Source organism: Pristis pectinata, chromosome 28, assembly GCF_009764475.1.
Source record: "Pristis pectinata isolate sPriPec2 chromosome 28, sPriPec2.1.pri, whole genome shotgun sequence".
In the NCBI taxonomy this organism is placed as follows: domain Eukaryota; kingdom Metazoa; phylum Chordata; class Chondrichthyes; order Rhinopristiformes; family Pristidae; genus Pristis; species Pristis pectinata.
The window spans coordinates 2,032,922-2,059,709 of record NC_067432.1 but is presented as its reverse complement, the minus strand read 5'-3'; the positions used below and the strand labels follow the sequence as shown (position 1 = coordinate 2,059,709).

The 26,788-nt window shown below is 41.0% G+C and overlaps 2 protein-coding genes across 5 annotated transcripts in view; one reads left to right on the top strand and one right to left on the bottom strand.

Annotated features, from left to right (window-relative positions):
- Positions 1-3,992: 3,992 nt before the first annotated feature.
- Positions 3,993-25,768, top strand: tipin (timeless interacting protein). Of its 4 annotated transcripts, none has more exons than XM_052040597.1 (7): positions 3,993-4,043; positions 10,633-10,786; positions 13,495-13,588; positions 17,623-17,698; positions 21,367-21,430; positions 23,676-23,876; positions 25,500-25,768. In XM_052040597.1, the coding sequence occupies exons 3-7, from the start codon at positions 13,545-13,547 to the stop codon at positions 25,766-25,768; spliced, it is 654 nt and encodes a 217-aa protein (XP_051896557.1). In that variant the 5' UTR covers positions 3,993-4,043; positions 10,633-10,786; positions 13,495-13,544. The 4 variants fall into 4 exon arrangements, with proteins under 4 accessions (XP_051896557.1, XP_051896555.1, XP_051896559.1 ...); XM_052040595.1 differs by having other exon boundaries at positions 10,612-10,786; XM_052040599.1 differs by lacking the exon at positions 3,993-4,043 and adding an exon at positions 4,072-4,233.
- The window catches only part of dis3l (DIS3 like exosome 3'-5' exoribonuclease), a 48,671-nt gene continuing 47,442 nt past the window's right edge, over positions 25,560-26,788 (bottom strand). Inside the window, 1 exon segment of the mRNA XM_052040594.1 lies at positions 25,560-26,788. Coding sequence (XP_051896554.1) covers positions 26,745-26,788 — 44 coding nt within the window. The 3' untranslated portion in view covers positions 25,560-26,744.

Sequence of the window (26,788 nt, the reverse complement as noted above, 5' to 3'; positions counted from 1 at the left end):
CTTTCAGCAGTCAACATACTCCAGGATCCACCCAATAAATTTTTTACTTTCTTACAGAAGCATGCAGGAGATGAAATAGTCCCTCGGCAGTAACCGGGTGACTATAAATCAGCTGCCCCATTCACACAAACCTGAATTTCTTTCCTAATCAGTCAAAATGCAAGGTGGGTGGCTGACCTCCTATCACCCAGTTTATACCATCATGTTGTGCTCCACCAACAGAAGATAACTATTCCTGTGTCCATCTCCTTTCTATCTGCTTGTCCCTATACATTAGATAATCCACTGTTATCTACTTTAAAACTTTCACAACTGTGCACACAATCTATGTCACAAGTTTAGAACATGCATCATGTCTTGTAAAAGTGTCACTACATGAAGAGCCAAGAAGTAAAACGGATTTATCATTTATTACAGGCTGCCTTTCCCTTTCAACGGCAGACTCCAGAGACTAGTGCTGCCACCTCTGTCGGCTTCACCTGCAATCCCTGCAACACCCTCCTGCTGCAACTGTCTCCAAAGGCAAAGTTATTTTTATACATTGCACTAAAATTAAACCCAGAAGCATCATTTTCAGGATTGAATATTAGATTTCATGACTGCTCTTTAAATAATCTGTTTTCTGTTGTCTGCTGATTTAATTAATTATATCAAATTGTAGTCTTGTTCACAACAAAATTTCAAACTTTTAAAATTAATAACTTGTTGGTTTAATTTTAATGTGGGATTCATCTTTCTCATGTTTGTTGCTTTAATTTAACCCCTTTCCAGTGGCAATTGTAGAGTGATTCACCATAACATTTTGGATCTTTTCTGTTTATTATTAAGAAAAAAAATAATAATCACCCCAAATATACATAAGGCAGAAGCAACATTAATAACTTTTACTTCTCCTGATTGCAAAAGCTTTTTACCGCTTTCTATTTTGCTGAATTAATTCATATTGAGAATGACTTGGATTTAATGTCATCCTATTGTAACACTATCTGATTCCGATCATTTCTAAACTTAACTTTCTCAACACAATTCAGTCCTATTTATGCTGTTTCCCAAGCAGTTCACAAATGTTGTTGACTTCTTTCCTTCCGCTCCTCTTCCCATTTCAATTATTTTGTATGATCATTGAGTGAAATATTGTTTGAACCCACTCTAATTTATTCCCATATTCTAAGTGTGTTATATTTAATAATTAATTCTAAATCCATATATCTTGATACCTTAAAATGTTTTTCAGTATCTTCTTTCATCACATTAGCTTTTTTTTTAGAATCCACTTTCTCTCAACCTTCCTTTCCAAACCAGATTTTATGCCATTTGTTGCCAAGAAATCTACTTCAAACTAATTGAGACAAATTCCACCATCATTCAATGCTCATGAAGGAAACAGCCTAGCTGGGCAGGTGTCCAGCATTTTCTATTTTTATTTAAGATTAGCAAACTTTTACTTTATACTTGAACAGGTTAATTGAGGCAAATTTTTAATGTAGATCAATAATCTGTCATACATCTGTGACGCATTGTAACATTTATAAATCTAAGATGTTAATTTATGCATTGCCCCTCAGCTCCTCTCAAAGCCTTAAAGACCTTGCACTTAATTTTTGAAGCATTCTGATGTCAATGCCACAGCCAGTTTGCACACAGCAATATTTTGCTCATACTTATTGAAAGGTTAAAGTTGGATGGACACGTCTTCTTCAAATAACTCTGCAAAGACTTTTACATCCACATGATCATAGGGCCAGACAATAATAAAATGGCAAGGACTGAAAAGATTTTGCAATCAGAAGCAGAGTAAAATATGAAATATTATTAATTTAGCTACTGCCGCACATATACATTATTTTCTTAATAATGGACAGTAACAAATGATCCAAAATGTAGTGGTGCACCATGTTGCTGAAAATAGCCGGTCTGAGAGCTTCACTCTCTCAGCACTACCACAAAATATCAGTCATGAGGACATCTAAGGCCCTGAAAAATTGAAACTAAAAGCTCTTTTCTCACCCCCCGACACCCCAAAGACTGTCCACCATCTACAAGGCACAAGTCAGGAGGTGCACTTGCCTTGGTGAGTGCAGTTCCAACTACTCTCAAGAAGCTTGGTACAACGCAAGACAAAGCAGCCTGTCTGATTGGTCCCTATCCACCAGTCCTCACACCACTAGTGCACAGTCACTACGTTACTACCTTCAGGGGGGAGGTACAGGAGCCTGAAGACCCACACTCAATGTTTCAAGGACAGCCTCTTCCCCTCCGCCATCAGATCTCTGAACAGTCCGTGAACACTACCCCGTTATTCCTCTTTAGCATATTTATTAATTTTTTGTAACTTTACTAATTTTTATGTGTTTATGTCCTGCACTGTACTGCAGCTGCAAAACAACAAATTTCACAACATACATCTGTGATAGTAAACCTGATTCTGATTCTTGTGTATGCACCCTACAGAATGCTGGGGCATAGAATATAAGAGCAGGAAGTTTATGATATTACTTCATAAAACATTGGTTAGGCCACTGCATACATTTCTGGTCACCACATTATGGGAAGGATGTGCAGAGGAAATTCACCAGAATGTTGCCTGGGATGGAGCATGTCAGTCATGAAGAGAGACTGAATGGGCTGGGTTTGTATTCCCTGGAGAAGGGGCCCCCATTGAAATATAGAAAATTATGAGGATACACCTCATAGTGGAGGTATATAAAACCAGAGGGCATAGGTTAAAGAGGTAGGAGTTTTAGAGGGGATCTGAGGAAGAGTTTATTTTTCACCCAGAGGGTGGCTGGATCAGGAACACACAACCTGAAGGGGTTGTGGAGGCAGGTATTCTCACATTTAAGAAATATCTAGACAAGTGTTTGAATCCCTAAGGTATATAAGGCTATGGACCCTATGGACCAAGTGCTAAAAACCAGGATTATTATAGATGGATTGATGTGGATAGGCCAGACCGAAGGGTTTGTTCCTACAACTGAACACATCACAGCCTCTGGACTCTGTATCAAGTCAACAATTTCAAGTAACTCCATTTCTCTGCATCTGGTCAGTTCTGCTGTAGGTTATCCATGTGTATTATTAACAATTTTCTATGTTCCTTAACACTGCCTATTAGGCATTTCCAACGGCTCTGGATTTCATTCTTACATGTTCCTTTGCTTGTTTTCTCTAACTTCCTGCATTGAGTTATCATGCAGATGGCTTTATTAACAGCTTTTAGCTACAGCATCTTTGCCCCACACCATCAAAGGTGTTCCCTTTGTCCTATCCATCCCTTCCCCACCCTTTCAGCAACTTGAAACCACTTGCTTTCTCTCTTTCTCAGTTCTCTTCCCTTTCTGTAGGTACTGCCCTACCTGCTTGAGGGTTTCCAGCAATTTCTGTTTTTATCACTTTTATTACCGTAGGGTGGAGGAGGCTTGGGCAGAACATAAACACAGAAAGACAAAAGAAAAACCACGATCCTGGAAACCTGAAATATAAACGGAAAATACTGGAAACACTCAGCAGACCGGGCAGCGTCTGTGGAGAGAGAAGCAGAGTTATCAGATCGAGTCCTGATAGATTTTACACAACGTAAGATGAAAAGTCAGAATAAATCCTGAGGAGTAAAAAGCAGAATCAGTAAATAAACAGGAAGCTTTGGAAGAAAGTGAACCATTCTTGTTCTGATGCAGAAACGTCAACAATTCCTCTCCCCCCTCAGACGCTGCCCGACCCGCTGACTCCCTCCAGCAGGTTAGTTCAAGAATTAAACTTCCCGCGCGTGACGTATGTCATGTAAAGGTAAAGGCTGATTGGCTCAGAACGATTCACTCCTGGTCCATTATGTAACGTTCAATCCTATTGGACGGCTCCTACAGTAAGGACGATCGTAGGCTCTGATTGATTCAGCGCTGTTCCTGTTCTGAGGCTCTGATTGGCCACGTATGCCTGAGCTTTTATTGGTTGAATATAATAGCCAGTTATCTGATTGGTTGGTGGGTGGAAGGCGCGCTTTGGCTGCGGGGACGGCGAGGGTTTTCCGTGAGGGAGCTGGAGCGGTAGGTGGGGCGGCCGCTGAGGGGCTTCACCTCTGCATCGTCTGAAGGGGCCCATGTTTGTGGCTGTAGTTTTCCAAATTCTCCGCTTCCCCCCCCAAAAAAAAACCATCTTTTACATTTATTTCTTCATTGAAAATTGTTGACGAAAAATGAGAGGCCGCGGTCCGGCGGGGGAACGTGGGGTGTGAGGGTGAGGAGGGGGGTGAGGAGGGGGTGGGGAGGGGGTGAGGAGGGGTGGGGGAGGGGGTGAGGATGGGGGGTGGGGAGGGGGGTGAGGAGGGGGTGGGGAGGGGGTGTGAGGAGGGGGTGGGGAGGGGGTGGGGGTGGGGAGGGGGTGGGGGTGAGGAGGGGGTGGGGGTGAGGAGGGGGTGAGGAGTGGGGGTGTGAGGAGGGGGGTGGGGGTGAGGAGGGGGTGGGGGTGAGGAGGGGGTGAGGAGGGGGTGAGGAGTGGGGGTGTGAGGAGGGGGGTGAGGAGTGGGGGTGTGAGGAGGGGAGGGGTGGGGGTGTGAGGAGGGGAGGGGTGGGGGTGTGAGGAGGGGAGGGGTGGGGGATGTGAGGGGGTGGAGGGGGGTGGGGTGTGAGGGGGTGGAGGGGTGTGGGGGGGGTGGGGTGTGAGGGGGGTGGAGGGGTGTGGGGGGGTGGGGTGTGAGGGGGTGGAGGGTGTGTGGGGGTGGGGTGTGAGGGGGTGGGGGGGTGGGGTGTGAGGGGTGGGAGGGGTGTGGGGGGGTGGGGTGTGAGGGGGTGGAGGGGTGTGGGGGGGTGGGGTGGTGAGAGGGAGGGAGGGGTGTGAGAGGGATGGGAGGGTGTGTGAGGGGGAGGTGGTGGGGTGTGGAGGGGGAGGGGTTGTTGAGGGTGGGGAGGGGGGTGGGGTGGAGTATGACCATGTGGGAGGGGTGGGGGGCGGGGTTTGATGGGAGTTGGGGTGTGTTTTGGGGATATGGTAGGAAGGATTGGAGGGAGCTGTAACTCGCTACCGGAGAGGGTGGTAGAGACAAACACTTCCCACATGTTAAAAGCAGAAAAAGCTGCAAACTTTCAGCAGGGTCAGGCACAATCTGTGGGATGAGCAACAGTTAATGTTTCAGATTGAAGACACTTTTCGGGGCAACTTTTTTTTCATCTTTACCTTTGCCACCCCCTGGTGGATCTGCTCTCCCCTCCTCTCCCCACACTGGCCCTATTGCCATCTCTTACTACCATATCACCACCCTGTGCTCACCCCACCTGCCCCTCTTTTTGTCCACCTATCGCTGCTCTCTTTTCCCTCCTATCTATGGGTTCCCCTTTCCTCTCTTCAGTCCCTGAAGAAGGGTCTTGAGCTGAAATGTTGACCGCCGCTTTTCCCATGGACTGACGCCTGGCTCTGCCAGTTCCTTTAGTGTCATAGTGGTTTATCATCTAGCTTATTGTCAATCAGTGCAAAGACAATGGCCAAATGTCCTCCTGTGTGTGGATTTTCTGTGGAACATGTGGTGTGGGGAGAGAGGAATGTGACAGGGAAAAATTCATACAGTATAACCCTTTTGTTCACAAATTTCTATACTGGTTCTCTGTAAGGAATGCTTTTCTGTTTTTGTTTAATCCAATTTATTCAGTTCCCTTTGCAAAATTACAATTGAATTTGCCTTTTCAGACATCAGAATCAAGTCACAGCAATTTACTAGATATGTTTTCATCCTACCTTCTCTCTTCTGGTTCTGTTGGCAATCACTTTCCTCTTTTCTCTGGTCACTGATTCTCCAGCCAGTTTCTCCTTACTTACACTTTCGAAACACTTCTTCATTTTGAACAGCTTCATTAAATCTCCACTTAACTGTTTTTGGAATAATCCAAGCTTCTCTGTATTGTCCTTGTTCTGGACTGTCTGACTAATCTCTGCATCTTCTGCAAAAATATATGCATGGTGCTGGCTGTGGGCTGCACAGTGGCATGGCTAGTAGACCTGCTGCCTCACAGCTCCAGAGACACAGATTACATAGTCACAAGGAGAATGTGTAAACTCCATATAGACAGCAGTGAATGTCAATGTGGAGTTTGCACATTCTCCCTGTGACTATGTAGGTTTCCCCTGGGTCCTCTGGTTTCCTTCCACAAAAATGTGTAGGTTAATTTGCCTCTATAAATTGCCCCTAGTGTGTGGTAAAATCTTGGGGAGTTGATGACAATGTGGGGAGAATAAAATGGGAGGAGTGTAGGATTGGTGTAAATAGATGCTTGATGATCAGAGAAATACCTTGGTCGGCATGGATGAGTTGGGCTGAAGGGCCCATTTCTGTGTTGTCTGACTCTATATTTGAACAGTATGATTTCCATGATGGCTTATGTGGGCAACTTGTCCATAAAGCTTTGTTTTTATTTCCATCATCTCATTCACTTTCATTTTGGGGAAACCTGTGATAATTGTAGTTTAAATCAAAAAGTCTTTTGTTGCTGTGTTCCTGTATTGGTTTAGTTTTGTTTACTTGCAACATTCTGTGTACTAGATTTATTTGGAATGAGCTGCTTTGATTTTTTTTTTATTTTGCTTTGGCTTTATAACATGATCTGATATAGTTGCATAACTATAATTAGTTGCCTCATCCTCCTCCAACTCCACAATCTTCCAGTGTCTCTGCTTCTCTATATCTTTGCTGCTGGTGATTTGTACATTTAGTTGCCAGTGATCAGCTTTCTGAATCACCCCTGTTTCTCCTTTTTTAATATGGTTCTTAAAACCCATTTGTTTAACAAAGCTTTTGTCCACCTGCCCTAAAGTATCCGTGTGTGGCACAGTGCTGATTTTTTCATAACACAGCCGTTGAAATGCCTGGAATGTTTTCTAACAGCAGCTACTTGGGTTTGTATAGTGCCAACAATGTAGTAAAATGTCGCAACACTGCATTCAAAGAGCTAAATAATTAAAGTTGTTTTATGTTCTCATTCCTCCTTCAGGGCATTCCCTCGAGATCGAGGGTGACTTGTTTCTACTCTGTTTTTGTGGGTTCTGAGGTAGCTGATGAGGCCATTGTGGGAACTGCAGATTCTTCCACAGGTGGGGCAGGAGGTGGCTGTTGGAGCAGGTGGAGGGTAATGTTTGAGTTGGTTCCTTGTTCTGTCACTTACACAGGGCTTCCATGTGTTACATCAAGATCTCAGTCAAAGTTCCTCCAGCATCATCGTGCTTTTCATCTAGATTCCAGGCATCTGCAGTCCTTTGTCTCTCTTGACCCGAAATGTTGACTGCCTGCTTTTCTCCACAGATTCTGCCTGGCCTGATGAATTCCTCTAGCATCATTGTGCTTTTCATCTCAATACCATTCTAGTGCTCCTTCTCTTTGAGTGGTCATGGCGTAGGCATTCCTGGGAGTTGGTGTGGATGTTGCACTTCTTCAAGTAGGCTTTAAGTGCACCCTTGAATCTTTATCCCTGTCCATCTGCTAATCTTCTTCCACAGCAGAGTTCAAAATAGAATGTGAGCCCAGGATTAGCTCATTCCTGATGGCAGCACTCTGTGAAGACAGCATTGATTTTCCAGTTTGCCCCTCCAGCACAAGGTGCACCCACCTTGTTCTTTAAACTGGCATTTTCTGCCTGTGCGTCTCACTCAGTGTGGCAACATCGATGTCAAAGTGTTTGAGTTCCTGAGCTATGATAGCAGAGCAGCGTTCATGTCATTATTGGGATTGTCCGTGAAGATCCTGCAATTCCACTCGTGAACTGTGTGTTTCAAACCTGTGTTAATGTACCTTTGTACCATGTACCTTTGCATCATTATTCCTCTCTTGCACTATTTATTTATTTTTGTAACTTGTCGTAATTTTTATGTCTTTATGTCTTGCACTGCAATGCTTCCACAAAGCAACAAATTTCACGACGTATGTCAGTGATAAATCTGATTCTGATTCTAGATCTGAGTTTGAAATGTCAGATGATTGAAAAAGGAATGTACTCTTGATGCTAGCAGGAAAGATGAAGGATCATCCATTTAACTTCAGAGGCCCCTGATTATTGAGTTTCTGTTTCAGCCTTGCTATCTTGAGAAATGTCTGCTGTCTTTAAGGAGGAAAAATGAATTTATGGCTTCTCTGCTTGTTGCTGACCAGTATTTGCAGAGTATATCTGAAAATGTTACTGACCCAAGGAAGTGGTGAGGAGGATGTAGGAATTGAGACTCTAATGTTGAAAAGGTTACTATTAAAGAATGTTCCCACTTGCGTGGAGTTACTGGGGTAGAAAAGTAAACCCAGTGATGGTTTGATATCTGAGATGTAGGTGTTAAATAGCTATGTAATTTTTCTCAAATAGATTTAAATATCTCTAAATTATTGCAAATTGTTGGTTCCTCCTATGTAGCAGTTTTTATTTATGTCTTGGAAATTCGGTGGTTTCCTGATGCACTTTTGGCCAATAGTGTTTGTTTACATTAATAGACTAAATTAAAGATCCAAATAGCAGTACTTTTGGCTGGTTTCCAAAGGGTGTCCTTGTAGATGACCTGTGGAAATGTTGGGAGGGTAATTTATGAGGTATTTTAAATTGTATTTCAGTACATCAACTCTTAAACTGCTTTGGATAAGCTGTTTTTTTAAAAAATATATGGAACAATATATTTTCTTATAATGTGCTAATTTGAATTATAACTTTAAATTGATTTTAAACATCTTTTTGAAATTAATAACAATATCTCAAAACTTTTGTTTTCTATCCAAAATCTCTGTTTTTATTAAATTAACTAATGATTCTTATATTTCATGTCCTATTTTCATACAACATAGGAGGCCATTGAGTCTTTGGGCTCTTGGCTTGTTGAAATCAAACACATCTCAAAATACTCAGGTTAGGCAGCATCTGATGAGGAAGGAACAGAGTTAAGACTTCAGCTTGATGTGTTTTCATCAGAAGGGGCTGGAGAGTGATTGTTACTTTTTGTTGATTCCCTCCTTAGTTCAGCTGTTGTAGCAAACTTGGTCTGGCCTGGTAGGATTAAATTAGTATATATAGTGCATTTCCATAGCTGTAAATAGAGCTTTGTTCTAACAGACCTGCATGGGATGAGCAGCAGGAATGAAAAGGGATTCTAATCATGAGATATACATAAGAATGCAAGAAAATAGGAGCAGGAGTAAGCCACTCTGACCTTCAAGCCTGCCCCACCATTCAATATGATTATGGCTGATCTACGCTGGCCTCTTCTGAGCCAATTCTCCATTACCCTTAATTCCTTCATCTTTCAAATATTTATCAATCTTCACCACTCTCAGGCAGATAACTCCAGAGATTTGCTTCCCTCAGAGAAGAAATTTGTATACATGTCTGTTTTAAATGATGGACCCCTTATTTTTGTTGCTGTGTCTCCTTCTTCCTGACTCTCCCACTATTGGAAACATTCTCAACATCTACACTATCATGCCCTCTTAGGATCTTAATGTTGAATAAGGTAATCTTTCATACTTCCAAACCAAGGAATACAAACCGAACTGTCTAGCCTCTCTGATGGGATAAGCCTCTCACACCAGGAATTAGCTGGTGAATCTCCTTTGCCTCCCATGCTACATTATCTTTTTATTTAGGTAAGGGGACTGAAACTGCACAATATTCTAGGTGTGGCCTCGCTAACACCTGGCACAATTGTAACAAAACTCCCCTATTCTTAAACTCCAACCCCTTTGCAATAAAGGCCAACATGCCTTTTGCTCTCCTAACTACTTATTGGACCTGCTTGCTAATGTTTTGTGATTCATGCACTGGAACACTTGGATCTGTCTGAACTTCACTTGTTTGCAGTCTTTCTCCATTTAGATAATCTGCCTTTAGATTCCTCTTGCCTTGCGCTTCTCTGCATTGAAGGATTTTCGTCAAATCACTTTATACAATGTATATATTCTGTTGCAGAATCACACCAACCGGGAAACCTTGCATACTGTTCCTTCTTCCAGGTCGTGAATGTAAATAACAAATAGTTGAGGGCCAGGAACTAATCCCTGGGGTACTTCACTAGTTACCTCCCTCCAGCCTGAAATTTATTCCACCTCTGCTTTCCATGTGACGACCAATTTTCAATCCATTGCTAACACACTTCCTTAGGCTTGTAATTTATGTGTCAGCCTCTTGTGTGGCACCTTGCCAAATGCCTTTTGGAAACTTAATCAATATCAACAGGTTCTCCTCTGTCAACTCTGTCACATCTTCAAATAATTTGAGCAAATTTGTCAAGCATGATTTACCTTTCATAAATTCACATTGACGAGGTTTGATTATATTCAGCTTTCCTAAATGATTACAGGTGTTTTTTTTTTAGGGCAATAACTGTTTTAACAGTATGTAAACGAATACTGGTGTAAAGCCAACAAACTGATGAGATTTCAAAGAATATGAAGATTCAAAGATCTGGGGGGATTGATAAGAATGTGGTGAGAATAAGAAATGGGATCAGTAGGACTAGTGTAAATGGGTGGCAACCAGCACTTCAGAGGGAGCATTGGGCTGAGGTCAGAGCGGTACCCAAGGAGCGACCAGGCCAATGTGTTTGATGAAGTGTCAGTTTGTCCATGCTCTGTAACAGAGCTTTTATTGTTTTTTTTTAACTTAGCAACCTGACTTTTGTTTAAAGTGGATAGGACAAGTTGCAATGATGAGTGACGCTTTGGAAAATGGTTTGTTCGATATCCCTGACAATGAAGAGTTAGAAGATGAAGTATTTCCTCCGCTTCCTCCTCCATCGTCACCTGGCCAACTGGGATATGGTGAACCTCTCGCTGATGGTGGTAAGTCAGCTGTTTAAAATTGAACTTGGCTTTGTGGATAACTAATACATTACTTTAAATCTTTTTGAGTTCAGTGGAAAATTTCCATGATACCTTCTGTTTTTTTTTGTCTTTTATGTGAGTATTTGGGTTCTCCCTGAGTAACATTTTTCAAAGTCATGTTTATTGTCATCTGCACAAGTACGTGTATACAAAGGTGCAATGGAAAACTTGCTTGCAGCAGCATCAGATAAGCAGCATTCACAAGAAAAACAAATTATACACAATTTGTACAAGAAATAACACAAATAGAACAAAAAAAGTCCATTTTAGTGATTTAAGGTTGTGCCGGTTAGTTCAAGAACTGAATTGTTGAAGGGAAGTAGCTGTTCTTGAATCTGGTGGTGTGGGACTTCAAGCTTCTGTACCTCCTGCCCAGTGGTAGCCTGGAAAAGGCATGGCCTTCTTGAGGTAATGCCCCCTGTAGATACTACTGATGGTGGGGAGGGGGGGAGGATGTGCCCGTGATGTATAGGGCAGAGTCCACTACTCTCTGCAGCTACTGACGTTCCTGTGCATTTGAATTGCTGTACCAGACCACGATGCAACCAGTCCAGATACTTTCAACAGTACATCTGTAGATGTTTGTTAGGGTGTTTAGTGACAAGCTGAACCTCCTTAATCTCCTAAGAAAGTAAAGATGCTGGCGCACCTTCCTTGTGATTGCATCTGTGCTGGGCCCAGGACAGGTCATCAGATATGTTAATGCCCAGGAATTTAAAGCTGTTGACTCTCTCCACCACCAATCCCCCAATGTAGACTGGCACATGTTCACTCTCTTTCCTGTTCCTGAAGTCAATAATCAGCTGTTTATATTGAGTGAGAGGTTGTTGTTGTGGCACCACTCAGCCAGGTGACCTATCTCGCTCCGGTAAGCTGACTCATCAAAGCCTGTGATTCATCCAACGACAGTGGTGGTGAATTTATATATGACATTGGAGCTGTGTTTAGCCACAAAGTGGCTAATTTACTCTAAGTAAAGTCATACAGAGTGGACCAGTATGTCATTTGCTTTACAGTGACGTTCTGTACATCTTGTAAAGGAATTTGAAGCCTGGTTGGTAGACATGGTTTGGGAACTTAATTCCCACTCTGTAGGCTTGTGAAAATTTCTGTCCCTTCACAAGTGATGGGTATGGTGTCTGCCAGGCTTGTACAGTGTTATCACATGACAAGCAATGCACATTTTGTCATCACTTGAGCAATGTTCATTTGCAATTCTGGGCCCATGAAAGGCAGTGTGGGTGATAAGTAGGGGTGTGAAGTGGTAGTGATGAGGAAACTTAGACAGACCTGGTCTTAATTGAAGAATTGTGATCTGCTTCTGCCTTTAGTTAAGAAGAGCAATCTTTCTGGCAGGTCGGTCCCCTTTCTCTTGGTCCACGCAGCAGTTTGAGTGCCCCCACCCCTCATCTTTTCCTCATGACCCTGCAGATGTTTCACGCGTTGGAAGTGGATTGGCAAGATCTGTCTCCATGAAGGAATTTCTAGTCCATCACCATGACCACTTGGATAAACTACCCAGCAAACCTGAATTTGAGTTCTTCTCAAACTGAATTTGAGTTCTTCTCAAACTGAATTTGAGTTCTTCTCAAACTGAATTTGAGTTCTTCTCAAACTGAATTTGAGTTCTTCTCAAACTGAATTTGAGTTCTTCTCAAACTGAATTTGAGTTCTTCTCAAACTGAATTTGAGTTCTTCTCAAACTGAATTTGAGTTCTCTTCTCAAACTGAATTTGAGTTCTTCTCAAACTGAATTTGAGTTCTTCTCAAACTGAATTTGAGTTCTTCTCAAACTGAATTTGAGTTCTTCTCAAACTGAATTTGAGTTCTTCTCAAACTGAATTTGAGTTCTTCTCAAACTGAATTTGAGTTCTTCTCAACTGAATTTGAGTTCTTCTCAAACTGAATTTGAGTTCTTCTCAAACTGAATTTGAGTTCTTCTCAAACTGAATTTGAGTTCTTCTCAAACTGAATTTGAGTTCTTCTCAAACTGAATTTGAGTTCTTCTCAAACTGAATTTGAGTTCTTCTCAAACTGAATTTGAGTTCTTCTCAAACTGAATTTGAGTTCTTCTCAAACTGAATTTGAGTTCTTCTCAAACTGAATTTGAGTTCTTCTCAAACTGAATTTGAGTTCTTCTCAAACTGAATTTGAGTTCTTCTCAAACTGAATTTGAGTTCTTCTCAAACTGAATTTGAGTTCTTCTCAAACTGAATTTGAGTTCTTCTCAAACTGAATTTGAGTTCTTCTCAAACTGAATTTGAGTTCTTCTCAAACTGAATTTGAGTTCTTCTCAAACTGAATTTGAGTTCTTCTCAAACTGAATTTGAGTTCTTCTCAAACTGAATTTGAGTTCTTCTCAAACTGAATTTGAGTTCTTCTCAAACTGAATTTGAGTTCTTCTCAAACTGAATTTGAGTTCTTCTCAAACTGAATTTGAGTTCTTCTCAAACTGAATTTGAGTTCTTCTCAAACTGAATTTGAGTTCTTCTCAAACTGAATTTGAGTTCTTCTCAAACTGAATTTGAGTTCTTCTCAAACTGAATTTGAGTTCTTCTCAAACTGTTATGCAGGGACTTAAGTGCATTCTGTACACTATTAGATTAGCAGCCACCTCACTGATGTACTCTGCATTGTTTTATTTGTATTTTACTCTGTTTTTCCAGAAGAGGAAGCTGAACAAGAGGGAACTCAATCCAAGTAGCCTGTAGTACTCATGAAAAGTGTAAGAAGGCCACAGCCGAAACTGGATGCTCAGCGGTAACTAAAGCTTTGAACTTGTTAAAATGGATGCTTTTGTTTCCTGTAACTGCTGATCATAACCAAAGCTAGTCCCCAGGCAGTGCCTGGTACATTGAGAATTTAAAAAAAATACAAATCAGAGTACTGCAGAAGCTAGAAATCAGAAATAAAGAGGGAAGTTGCTGGTAGTGTCCAGCAGGCCAGGCAGCATCTGTGGGGAGAGAATAGTTTGCATATCAGGTCAGTGATTTCTTTATTTTTGAAGGAAAACACATAGACTGAACTTGGAGTAGAAATCCTCAGGCTGAGCTACATGCCCAGGTATTTGGGGGGAAAAAGCACTTGGCACTTGTACATCCTACTGCTCAGAATTACATTTGCACCATGTGATGTTCAGGAAGGTTAGAACTTTGCTGCACATCGGAAACCTTTGAGGTGTGCGGCACAACTGCCAGATGTTGTAATGGCAGGAGCTTTGGAGAAATTATCTGCATTTGGGACATAGTGGGTTAAATCATGCATCTTACAAGATACCGGAGGACTCAGCAAGGTCAGGCAGTATCTTATGGAGGGAAGTGAACAGTTGGCGTTTTGGGTTGAGACCCTTCATCTGGACTGGGATACTACTCCAGAAATGCTGCTGGCTTGTAGTTTGTTTTTAGTTCTTTAGTTCTCTTTAGTTCATTTTGCCATTGATCTACACTAAGGAGTAACTTACAGTAGCCATATAATCTTTCAGCATGTCTTTGGGAGGAAACCAGTGCACCTGGGGAAAACCTTCACAGTCATGGTGAGAACGTGCAAACTCCACATTGCCAGCCACCAAGGTCAGGATCAAACCCAGGTCCTAGAGCTGCGAGGTAGCAGCATTAATGTAGGTAGAAAGAGGGACGAGGTCCTGCAGGCAGAGTTTAGGGAGCTAGGAAAGAAGTTGAGGCAGCAATGTCTAGTTTACTACAAGTACTATGTGTTAATTGAGTACAGAAATAGGAGATAAAGCAGATGAATGTGTGGCTGGAGAGATGGTTTGGAAAGAGCACTTTACGTTCCAAATAAATTGGGACTGTATCTGGGAGGGTGTGGGCTGGTGGGTGGGGTTTGCAGGTGGAATGCACCTCTGCAACCAGATTGGTTGCACTGCAACAGAATGGGACTAATACCTTTGAGGGGTGAGTTTGCTAATGCTGTTGCGGAGGGTTTAAATGATTTTGGTAGGGGATTGGGATCCTGAGGTTAGAATTAGAGGGAAAAAAAGCTAAGTTGGAAATGGGTAGGGGTCAGGTAAGAGGGTATGAACATAGAACATAGAACATAGAACAGTACAGCACAGGGATGGGGTCCTTCGGCCCATGATGTTGTGCCAAACCAATTAAACTACTCCCTTCTGCCGACACAGTGCCCACACCCCTCCACTCTCTGCACATTCATGTGCCTATCTAAGAGCCTCTTAAACGCCTCAAGTTCTGAAGGAAAAGGCAGTGCAGGGCAAGGACAGCCAGAGAGTGTTATTAGACAGCGGTAGAGTGCACAAGCTCAACAGTGTAGCAGCAGGCAGAGTCAGAGTTGGGGGAAAAAAATAAAAGGCAAAAAAACAGAAGGAAGTCGGGAAGATAGTTCACTGATTAGGTCAGTGTAAGGATTTTACGTCAGGGAAAATGGAAATTATAGAATCGAATTTAGTCACTCTGCATTTTTGTGAGTGTATGGGCTGTGCTAAATATGATTAGTGAATAACTGGCATAAATAACTATGTAAGAATATGATATGGTGATGATAACAGAACCTCGGGCAGCACTGAGCATTAAATATTCCTGAAAGTGGTGTGTTCGGGGAGGGTTGTGAAGGAAAGAGGAGGGGTAGCAATATGAACTCAAAAGGTTAATGTTGGAGAGGGTAGTGCAGAGATGCCAGGGATAGAATCTGTTTGGTTAGAGTTGAGGAATAGGAGAAGGAACATTGGTGTGTTCTATAAGTCACCAATGGGGGAGTTAAAATACAGGGAGAAAAGAAATATTAAAAACTACAGGGTGGTTTAATAGGGCTTCAGTTATCCCAATGTAAACTGGAATAGTAATAAAGTTAAGGTGGAGAGGGTGAAAGAGTTTTCTCAAATGGGTCCCAGGATAATTTTTGAGATGCAGTGTGTTTCTGTCCAGACAAGGAGGAGGTATCACCAGATGCTGGAGGAACTTAGGCAGGTCAGGCAGCATCTGTGGAGAGAAATGGACAGTTTGACATTTCAGGTTGAGGGCCCTTTATCTGGACTGGCTGGATCGGGTCTTTGGAATAAGTTCTGTTAAGTGCACCAACTTAAGGGGGAAAGTTTAAAGGAGATTTAAAGGCAACTTTTTATTATGTGGAGAATGGTAGGTGTCTAGAACACACTGCCAGGGGATTGCGATGGAAGCAGATACGAGCAATGTTTAAGAGGCATTAGGCAGACGCACAAACAGGCAGGGAATGGAAGGATATGAGCAGCCAGATGGAATTAGTTTAATTTGGCATCATGGTTGGCACAGGACATCTTGGGCTGAAGGGCCTGTTCCTGCATTGTACTGTTCTATGTTCAAAGGGGAACATTTAGGAGATTGTGATCATAACGTCATCATCAGGTTTAGATTACTGTAGAAGAGGAGAAGTAAGAATCCAAGTAAAAGTAGTTATTGGAGAAAGGAGCCAATTTCTGTGGGATGAAGTGGACTTGGCCCAGGTAAATTGGAACCAAAAAGTTGACAGGCAAAACTGCAGCAGAACAGCAGGTTTACCGTTAAACCAGAGGTGGTTCAGGGACAGTTGAGGCACATTTCCGTGAGGAGCAAAGAAAAAAAAGCAAATCCATACCTCTGTTGACAGAATGGGTACAGAGGAAAATAAAGCAAAAATAGTTGCTAATGATAAGTTATAAGTGTCATCAAAAATGAGGCTTATTATTAAGGAATTAGAGGGGAAGTGAAAACTAAAATAAGGGGCAGGGTGTGTACGACAAAAGCTAGCCGCTAATGTAAATGGGAATCCAAAAGTGTTCTGTGAGGATTAGAATCAGATTTATTATCACTGATGTATGATGTGAAATTTGTCATTTTGTGGCAGCAGTACAGTGCAAGATATAAAAATCTACAAATTACAAAAATAAATAAATAGTGCAAAAATAATTCGGTAGTGTTCATATAACCCATGAAGGAGTGGGGCCCACTAAGGACCAAAATGGAAACTTGCAGATGGTTGCTAAGGGCAGTGTTAAGGTAATAAATGTGTAATTTTAGTTGAGACACTAGGTATGTAAAACATTGATAGCATGGAGGTATTAGAACAGTAGGAAAACTGCGAGGACTGAGTGGGGTTTTGAAGGCAGGACAGGACAAAATTGTGGGGGTACCGACCATCATCTTTCGGTGCTCATTGGTTATAAGGGTGGCATCAGAGAGCTGCAGAGTGACGAATGTTACTCCTTTGTTCACAAAAGGAACAAGAATAAGCCCAGGAAAATTGCTGACCTATCAGCTCACCTCTGGTGGGAAAGCTTTTAGAAACATTGATCCAAGACAGGATTAATAGTCACCTGGAGAAAAATTAAGTAATTAAGGCAAGCCAGCACACATTTTTTAAACAACTTGATTGAATTTTTTGCTGAGGTAATAGTTATGAGGATAATGCTGTTGATGTGGCGTACTTTGACTTCCAAGGTATTTTAATATGCTGCTGCAAGACAGGCTTATCAGCAAAGTTGAAGCACACAGCACAAAAGGATAATTAATAGCATTGGATAAGAAATTGGCCAAGTAACAGTGAACAGAAGGTTTTGGTGATTATAAGGACACAAGATAACAAGAGCAGGACTCGGGTACCAGGCCCCTCAAGCCTGCCCTATCAGTCCATCTATCATGGTTGATCTATCTGCAGTCCCTTGTGTCTCCGTGTAAATCCCACAGCTGCCAAGGTGGGATATGAATCAGTCTCTGGGTTACTAGTCCAGGAACTGGAGCACAGTGTCCCCACTGTACCCAGAAGCAGCTTAGTTTTATTAAATGTTGCTGCTTCTCTTTGTGTTAAAGATTGACTTCAGATCGAGGATTGCCAGCTTTACGAAATTTGTTTGATGGTGTCCGCTTCAAAGGCAAAGGACATGAGGTAAGTTGGCCACTTGAACTCACTCAAAAATCAGCTGCCTGTATTGTAACTTGGACCAGCTTCACTCACCCCGGGGCTTGCTGACCCATGTCAGCTTCCAGTCCAGCTTTAAAATTCTCATCCTTGTTTTCAAATCTGCATCTGCACCAACATCCACCTGCAACCCACCCCCCCCCCCCCCCCCCCCATGGCCTTCTGTTCCCTTTCTCTGTAAACTCCTCCATTTTTTCAAGTCCATTATATCTTCTGGGCTCTTGTGGTCCCAGTTTAACCTCCCTATCCTTGTCATTAGTCATCTGGGTTTAAGACTATGGATTCCCATCCTATTCATTTTCTTTTTCCCTCCCCATACTTTTGCTTTTTACTTTGGCCTTTGCTCATCTATCTTAATATTTCTCTATGTGGCTTTGTGTCAAAGTTTGTTTGATAATGCAGCTATAAGGATCTAGCGTTTTCCCCACTTTAAAGGTGCTATATAAAGATAAGTTGCTATTCTGTTCTGTATATATCTTTAACAAAACTCCACTGGCTGCAATGGGAAAGTTCACTGGAAATGTATACTAAACTAAATGTAAATGAGGATGTGGCCAGGACTAAGAGAATGAAGGTGACCTTATAGGAAGTGTTTAAAATTATGAGGCATAGATAAGGTGGATGGTAACAGTCTTGCCAGGGTAAAGGGAATCAGAATCAGATTTACTTTCATTGACATATGATGTGAAATTTGTTGTTTTGCGGCAGCAGTAGCAGTGCAAAGACATAAAAATCTATAAATACAAAAAACAAAATAGTGCAAAACAAAAAAGTAATAATGAGTAGTGTTCATGGACCATTCAGAAAATCTGATGGCAGAGGGGAAGAAGCTGTTCTTGAATCGTTGAGTGTGGGTCTTCAGGCTCCTGTACCTCCTCCCCAATGGTAGTAACGAGAAGAGGGCATGTCCTGGCTGGTGAGGATCCTTAGTGATGGATGCCACCTTCTTGAGTCGCCACCTCTTGAAGATGTCCTCAATGGTGGGGCCTAGTCGTGCACATGATGGAGCTGGCTGAGTCTACAACTCTCTGCAGCCTCTTGTGATTCCAGACTAGGGGGCATACGTTTAGGGTGAGAGGGGAAAGATTTTAAAGGGACCTGAGGGGCAACTTTTTCAAGCAGAGGGCAGTGAGTATAAGGACTAGAGCTGCCAGAAGAAGTGGTTGAGGCAAGTACAATAGTACCATTTAAGAAGCACATTGGATAGGTGCTTGAATGGATATGGGCTGAATGCAGGAAATTGGAACTAGCTGGGTGGGTACAGTGGTTGGCAGGGACTAGTTGGGCCGAAGGGCCGGTAATCCGTGCTGTATTTCTCTGTGACTCTATGAAATATGTGCGGTTTGACTTGGTTCCATAGGAGCCTGTAATCCCTTGTACTGGTCCACTTTGTTACTTTTTGGCATAAGAACTGTAGTCCAACCATCAGAAATCGGCACTGACAAACAGCAGAAACTTACTTCAGAATGGAGAAACTGAGCTACTGTCAGGATCATCATTAATCATGTTTCAAGATGATCTATTGGGAGAATCAAATGTGATATATATAATTTTTTTAGCGCTCCTAACTATTTCATGAATATTTGATACTGATGGACGTGCAGGATAATTGGGTCAGACATTTATCAAGAATCTTGCCTGAATCAGCTCCCCAGAACTTTAACTGCCAAGTTTTGGGCAAATAATTAACATTATTTTTATTCTATTTTTCCTTCCTTGTGTTACGAGTGAAGATGTGAAGACTCTTCTGTGGCACATGGAGCATGGGCTCACAGGCTGTACCCCAAATTACAATTTGAAGAGTTCATTGCAAAGTGGAAACCTTGAGTGGTAAAAGGAAGTTCAGGTAACCTCTTCAGTGATGTTATCTTGAGTTTTTTCCTTCCATTCCTAATCAGGGTGTCAAAAAAATATTTTTAAAGCATTTGACAGCAAATTAAAAATTATATTTACACAGAACTGGATGAAATTGCTGCAGAAATTATCGATGTCATTAAATCTTATTCCTGGATTGCACTTTGTTATTGGTGGTTAGAGAGTAGTAGAATTGTTTCTATGGCAACTGTTGCACAACAGAAAGCTTGACCTCTGTTAGTAGCAGAAGGATAAATTGGTGTCAACATTGCAGGCACTCCTTCCATCAGAGAGTGGTGGATTCAAATGCCATTTGGAGACTTGGGCCCAGAATATGGGCTGTTACACTCCACTGCAGTACCAGAGGAAGGGGCTGCACTGTCAGAGTGGCAGACTTCAGACTGGCATTAAAGTGTCTGCTTTCATGGGGATTTTGAAGAAAAGCAGAGGAGTTCCCCCCAATGACTTGGCTAATTTTTATCTTTCAAATAACATCACTAAAATTGTTTATTTGTTTCATTGTAATATTGCTTTTAGTGGAAACCTGCTGGGAGTAAATAATTGTTTCCTTTTTAACGCTAATGATATTTTAAAAAGGGTTTGACCTGAAATGTTAACTGTTCCCCTCTCTCTCTACACATGCCGCCTGACCTGCTGAGTGTTTTCAGCATTCTATTAACAATTAATATTTATTTTCAGGCTGCTGCAGTAGTCACTTATGAGTAATTAGAGTAGTTTATAATTTGCTAGTATGCATTTTTTATCTACTTGCATATGTCTCGACATTGGGTTTCATTGAAGTAACTTGTCCAACCTTGTCAACAAATCTGCCCTTGAGTCTGTGTTCATTTTGGAACTCATTAACTAGCTGGCTGACTTGTTGAGTTTTCTCCTTTCTGTAACGTGTTATGGGTATGATTGATATGATGGTTAATGTTTTAAATCAACGACCTTTTGACAGAATCCATGAAAGTTTAACCTGAAACGTTAACTGTTTCTCTCCACAGACACTGCCTAACTTGCTGAGTATCTCCTGAACTTTGTTTTTATTTCAGATTTCTAATATTTATATATTTTACATTGGCAGAATGTAGTTGGGCCTCTGAGTGCTTCTCAGTCTACACTTGCTATGTGATTATGCACAAACCCTCCTGTAGCTACAGGCAACTTCTGAGTGTTATTTGTCCACAAACTTTGTGCTCTATTTTTGTGCTTTTGTTCATAGCTTTCTGTCAGCAATTACCACCGTCAATTGTTGTGTAAATATTCCCCATTAATTTTCACCAGCTAAATTGCCATAATGTATGGAAGCTATATTGAGGTTTGGGCAGTTCCCTTGTACATCATTTCACAGGTTTATCACTAGAATCTTGGTAGGCCTGGAAAGGTCATTAAATAGTCCTCAGCGCAGTGACCAGCTGGTATTTGTTCTTTGGCCTTCAGTTGGGAAATTCAGTTGCATGTGAGACCCAGGATCTTCAAACATTACTGTTAAGATGCCCAGAGTGAAAATTCCTGACTTTCAAAACCATACAGTGAGCCCCTGCTTTTCATTAAGCTTTTGTTTTTCATTTTAAAAAAAATCATATGGCATGCACGTGCTGTTAAGCAATCCAGTTCTGAGGCACCATTCTTGTATTTGTCCGTTTTTAATTGTACAATGACAGTATTTCTTGAATTGAAACACTCATTAAGTGTAGGTTGGCATCTTGTGGCAAAAAGATGGGTCATTAATAATTTCAGGCCAGTAACATATTGTAAATATCAAATTTTAATTTCAGACCTGCTTGAAGAAAATTCGACTTGATATCCCCATCACTACTGAAGACTTTACTTCTAATGAAGGCAGGTGCTTTTTTTTCTGATTGTTGTTCAAAATCTTTCTAGAAGCACTGTGCTCCTTTAGATAAGAAAACAACAGCACTTCATTTTGGAGGCGGTTTTAGAGAATTCAGTTTTTTGGGGGGGGGGGGGGTTGTTGGTAATGGGAAAGGATTTGAATTTAGCTGAAATCATTCCTTTTTTTAATCAAATACAGATGCAAGGTGGTTCCAAATTGCACGGCTTGCAGTAGCCGAGCCATGTGCTTGCTTTTTCCACTGTGATTTTAGTGGTGTTGTGTTATTTCCTTTGTTGAATAAGTGATGTTATGGGATTGTCCTTCCAGTGCAGTATGTAAAGGTGTGTTGTATACACACTCTAGTTGTGTGACAAGAGGTTGTCATGCTGATTTGTGACCAATATTGTTTGTGCAGGATTAAACAATAGAACAGATCTCTTCTTTCCCCACCACAGCTATTTTGCTGTTTGCCAGAACTTGCTGTATACACCAAGAAGCTGCATAAATTCAAGAAGGCCATCCTAATTTTGTATTGTTTCAGCAGGTAGTTAAATCAGACAGATTAGTGGATCTTGTTACATCAAACACTCCAGACTGGTAAGGATAGATTTCTCCTGAAGGGCACCAGTGAACCAGATAGGTTTGTGCAACAATCCAGTGGTTTCATGTTTAATGTCACTGATACTGGCCTTTAATCTAGATTTAATGACTTGAATTTAAATTCTCCATCTGTCATGCTGGGTTCAAACTAATGGTCTGCATTCTCTGAATACTAGTTCAGTGACTTAACCACCTCGGTACTGCATCTCTCTGTACTAATTAGTATTGCACCAAGCAGGCAGGATCTGAGATGAGGACATTCCCACTGTATTATGAAAGCTTTACTTAAAGTGGCTATTTGTCTATTGACCCAGACAGCAAGGATAGAGGAGTTTTTCCATGGAGGGTGTAACAGCAAATCTGATCTGTGCAAATGTCAGCATGGAAATGGGTAGTTAGCCCAAAGCAATAATGTGATATTTATCGTGTGCTTGTACGACCAAATCTTTTATTCCCTTTCCTAACTGATCCTTAAATGACGATGTGGTCCTCGATTGAATCATAATTTCTAATGGAGGATTCCAGTCTTGCAGCCGAGAAAACAGTCTAGAATTTGAAATTGTCAGCAAGTTGCCTGCACTAACTGCTGACGACATTGCAAAGATTACATGATCTATAGCTGGCTTAATCCCATGCAATGAGGACCTGTTTATTGACATGATCTTCTGCAATGTAATTGGTCATATGGGTGAGGAGTAGTGGTATGTGGAAGAGGCAGATAGTAGAACAAAAAAGGGAAAAGACTCATTAGTTTAAGTCATCACCCACTACCTTAACTGGCTGTCAAAATATTTCTTGCATTCAAAAACAAAGATTAAAATCCATAAATATGCTCCGTTATAATTTCTAGAAGACCTAATACTTTTGCTGTCTGTCTCCATCAGTAACAATTAATCCACTTCTTGTAGTTGCCACAGATTTTCTTAACATTTGCTGGACTCTGAGGAGTTTAGTATTGGGGATAAAATGAGGTTAAACAGCACAGCACAACTTGGGACATGTTTTGTGCAGAAAATCTGACGCTGCTGAGATTTCCCCCCAAACTTGGCCGTTGTTTTTCCTGCCCTTTGCCCAAGCCTTGTTACATGAACTCTTTCCAATATGGGTTTGAATTTCCTACACCAACAGGTGAGCTGAGACCAATCCATATATTCTAAAATACTGTCTTCGCAACCTGTAATTCCCTATAGATTAGAGGTGTCAGGGAGTTTTGTTGTATCTTAATGAAGTCATACATATTGGGTACTATCTCTATCTGCTGGAACTTGCAGGGATCCATGACTATATTTCTCCATTCTCCTGAAACCTTTGTTCTGGAATCACCAGTAGCCCCATTATCTTGTGAGGGAGTTCTGTGCAAATCCTTGAGTTGAATTTTCGTGGGCCTTTTGGTCTGAGGTGCATCACTGTTAAGTTGATGCATTTATACGCATTCTTGATTTTTGCCTTTTTCTTTACTGAATATGATAGCAAGCTGCAGTGGGAAATGAGTGGTGACTTTTTGATGTTAATATATCAGATCAGTAAATTGGACTTACATGATATCTAAATAGTTTAACATCCAGATAAACTCATGCAGGCTTCCGGAGAATTGTGATACATTGACACAAGCAAAAATCTCCTCCTGAAATAAATTATTTGCATTTACAGCTGTGGAGAATGAGGACTGGCTCCAAACTGATAATTTTGAAACTTCATTCAATGCGATGCCAAGCCAGCCAGTTGCAAAATCAACTCCTTGCCCCAGCACACTCTCGGAGGAACAACAGCTTCGGATCGAAAGGAATAAACGGCTTGCACTTGAGAGACGACAAGCAAGACTCCAGTTGACAAATCAAACCCCCTCCAATGGTGATTATTAAGTGCTTATTAAAATGTAATTTACTGCAGGCAACTATCCGATTTTGGTACCAAAGGAAATTGGAGTACGGTGACCTGGCTTTACTGAAGGCAACAGTGGGATTTACTTTTATCTTCCTCTGAAGGAGGATTCAATCAGTAGTTTATATACATGGAGGAATTGGAATTTAGCAGCCTTCAAGTGTGTTTCCTTATCACTTGTTCTATTACACAGTGATTAAGTTGGTGCTGGAATACAATGTTTTGGTCGAATGTGGTTCCTGGTGATAGGGCTTATGAAATTTGTCTGATATCTTGTAGTAATTTGTGGAGCAAAATATACTTGTGTCCTAATTTAAGATCTGTAACTACTTTTCAAATCCACTTCTGCCCCAACACATGTATTGCTTTTTCAGTTGAGGAAATTTTGCTCAATAATTCTCAAAGCATGTTGCATTAATTTTAAATCACGTTCAGTATCATACATGTTTGACGTAACAGGTATTTAAGGTTTTTTTCAATTGCATTCCTTTGAAAGTTAGTTGAACACAGTTTCTGGTCAGAATTCTGGCTGATAAGAAGTAGGTTTTGAATATCTAATTATACCAGGCTGAAATTTTGCAGCACTGAGGGATTGCTTATGTTAGAGTTTCCACCTTGTCCTGGGTGGTCCTTATAGTATCATGATGATATTTCAAAGAACAAGATGTTCTGTATCCTAGATTATTTTAAACATTATTTTGGGTTTCAATTTAAATTTTTTGAACAGCCAGTTATCCTCTCTGATTTGTAGATTTAAAGTTAAACATTTCATTTGCTCATATCAGTAAACTCTTCCCCATGTTTGTTCTGTACAACTAAATGTGAAGTGTCCCATTTTGGCAGGAAAAACATTATTATCTAAATGGTGAGAAAATGCAGGGGGATCTGGGTGTCCCAGTACATGATTCACAAAAGATCAATGTGCAGGTACAGCAAGTAATTATTAATGTTAACTTGTTATTTACAAGGGGAATTGGATACAAAGAGGGAGGTTATACCAGTTAAATGGGCCATTGGTGAGATCACAGCTGAAACATACAGCATGGAAATGGTCTCATTATTTAATGAAGAATGTTAATACGTTGCAAACAGTTTGCCAGACTAATTCCCAGCATGACTGTGTCTTGTGAGGAAAAGTTGGACAGGCTAGGCTCGTATCTGCTCAAATTCAGAAGAGTGAAAAGGGACAATTGAAGTGTACAAGATCCTGAGGGGTCTGGGTTGATGTGGAGAGGACGTTTCCTCTTGCAGGGGAATCTAGAACTGGTCCATTGTCACCACAATCCTTTCTTTAAAAAAAAACACAATTTGATCTTATTGAATGGTGGAGCAGTCTTGGCCTGCTTTTGCTTCTACTCTGGATGTCTGAATGCTAAGGGGATCAGGGACTGAAACAGAATTCTCTTCTTTTGCCCAAAAATGACTTCTCTTAAACTTGTAGTAATCCATTAACAGTTGAGCTTTAAGAGCCACAGTGCCCAAAAGAAACATTTCTCAGCTGAGAACATGTCATTTCAAATCTCAGAGACAGCCATTGGAACTAACATTTACCTGCAGATTATTCATGAATGTGTTTGGCCCATTGCATTTCAGATCAAGGAGATTCCCAGTGCTTGAGTCAATCCATGGAGGCAAATGAAACTAAGATGGTGCTTGATTCTGATATGCTTGAAGATGAAAATGTAAAAAATAAAACTCCAAAAGAGGTAACCAAAACGGCACCTTCTGAGCCACTTAGTGAATTTCAAGTTCCAACAGATGTCAGTCTCGCTGTGGAAACTCCAAAAGACTTGGAAGAGATAAACAAAATAATTGACTCTTATGAACCAACAGACAATTCTGAAACCACAGAGGGGCACTGATTGTTCCATACTCATTCCTGAAACAGCACCAGAAGTGAAGAAACTGAACATGGATACAGATGTTTCCTGATCAGCAGCTGGAAACCCACAGATTATGATTAAACATGTTAAAAGACTCCAGACTTGCTGTTGATGTCAACTGAAACTTTTGCAAGTAGAATGGTTATATGACCTTATATTAAGTTATGTGAAGAATTTAATGCAAGGTTTGTTTTGATCATATAGTATTACACAAGAGATTCTGAACTTTTACACTTGTAACAATACCATGTCACTATATTGTGAAGGGAATCTAATCCTGGCTGTGTTCTTACCACAGTTTTACCAGTAATATCAAGAAGTCTCACTGAACCACAAACCAAGTTTTGTTTCTTGGTGGGTTTAGGAGAGGGTGAAAAATCCCTGCAGTGACATTCCAGAAAGACCTTCTTTCTGTTAGAAGATTTCTTGAATAGGTCTTACCTTGCAGAAAACTTAAAATGTGCTTTAGCAGGAGATCCTAAAGAGCATGATTGGAATTTGAAATGTGTGGTGTGTATACGTCTTTTTTTAAAAGAATCCTCCAAACTGGCTGTAAGCACTAAAGACAAAACAGATATTTACTATATTAGTTTAATTTTTTTCTAACCCTAGTAGGGTGATTACAAATCAATGGTAAAATTTTTGTGCCAAGTGCATTGAATAAAACTCAGAATATATACATCTCATTCACAACAAGAAATCTCTACATTTTTTTTGCATTGGAAACTTTCCACAAGTTTTGTATTCCAGATACCACATCAAACTACATTCCTATTGGGTGGCTGAAGTAGCTGGGACCTGCCACTTACTTCTGATTACTTCCAATGTAAACATGCCATCAAATATGTTTTAAAAACCAGACTTATGTTTCTGTGTTATCATTTTAGAAAATCTGTCCCTATTAGTGGTTTTAATTAAGAAATGTAAAATGGACTGTAAGTCTCAATTAGGGCACTTATCCCAAGGTAACATCTAGAAGAGCCATTTCCTTGATTTCTC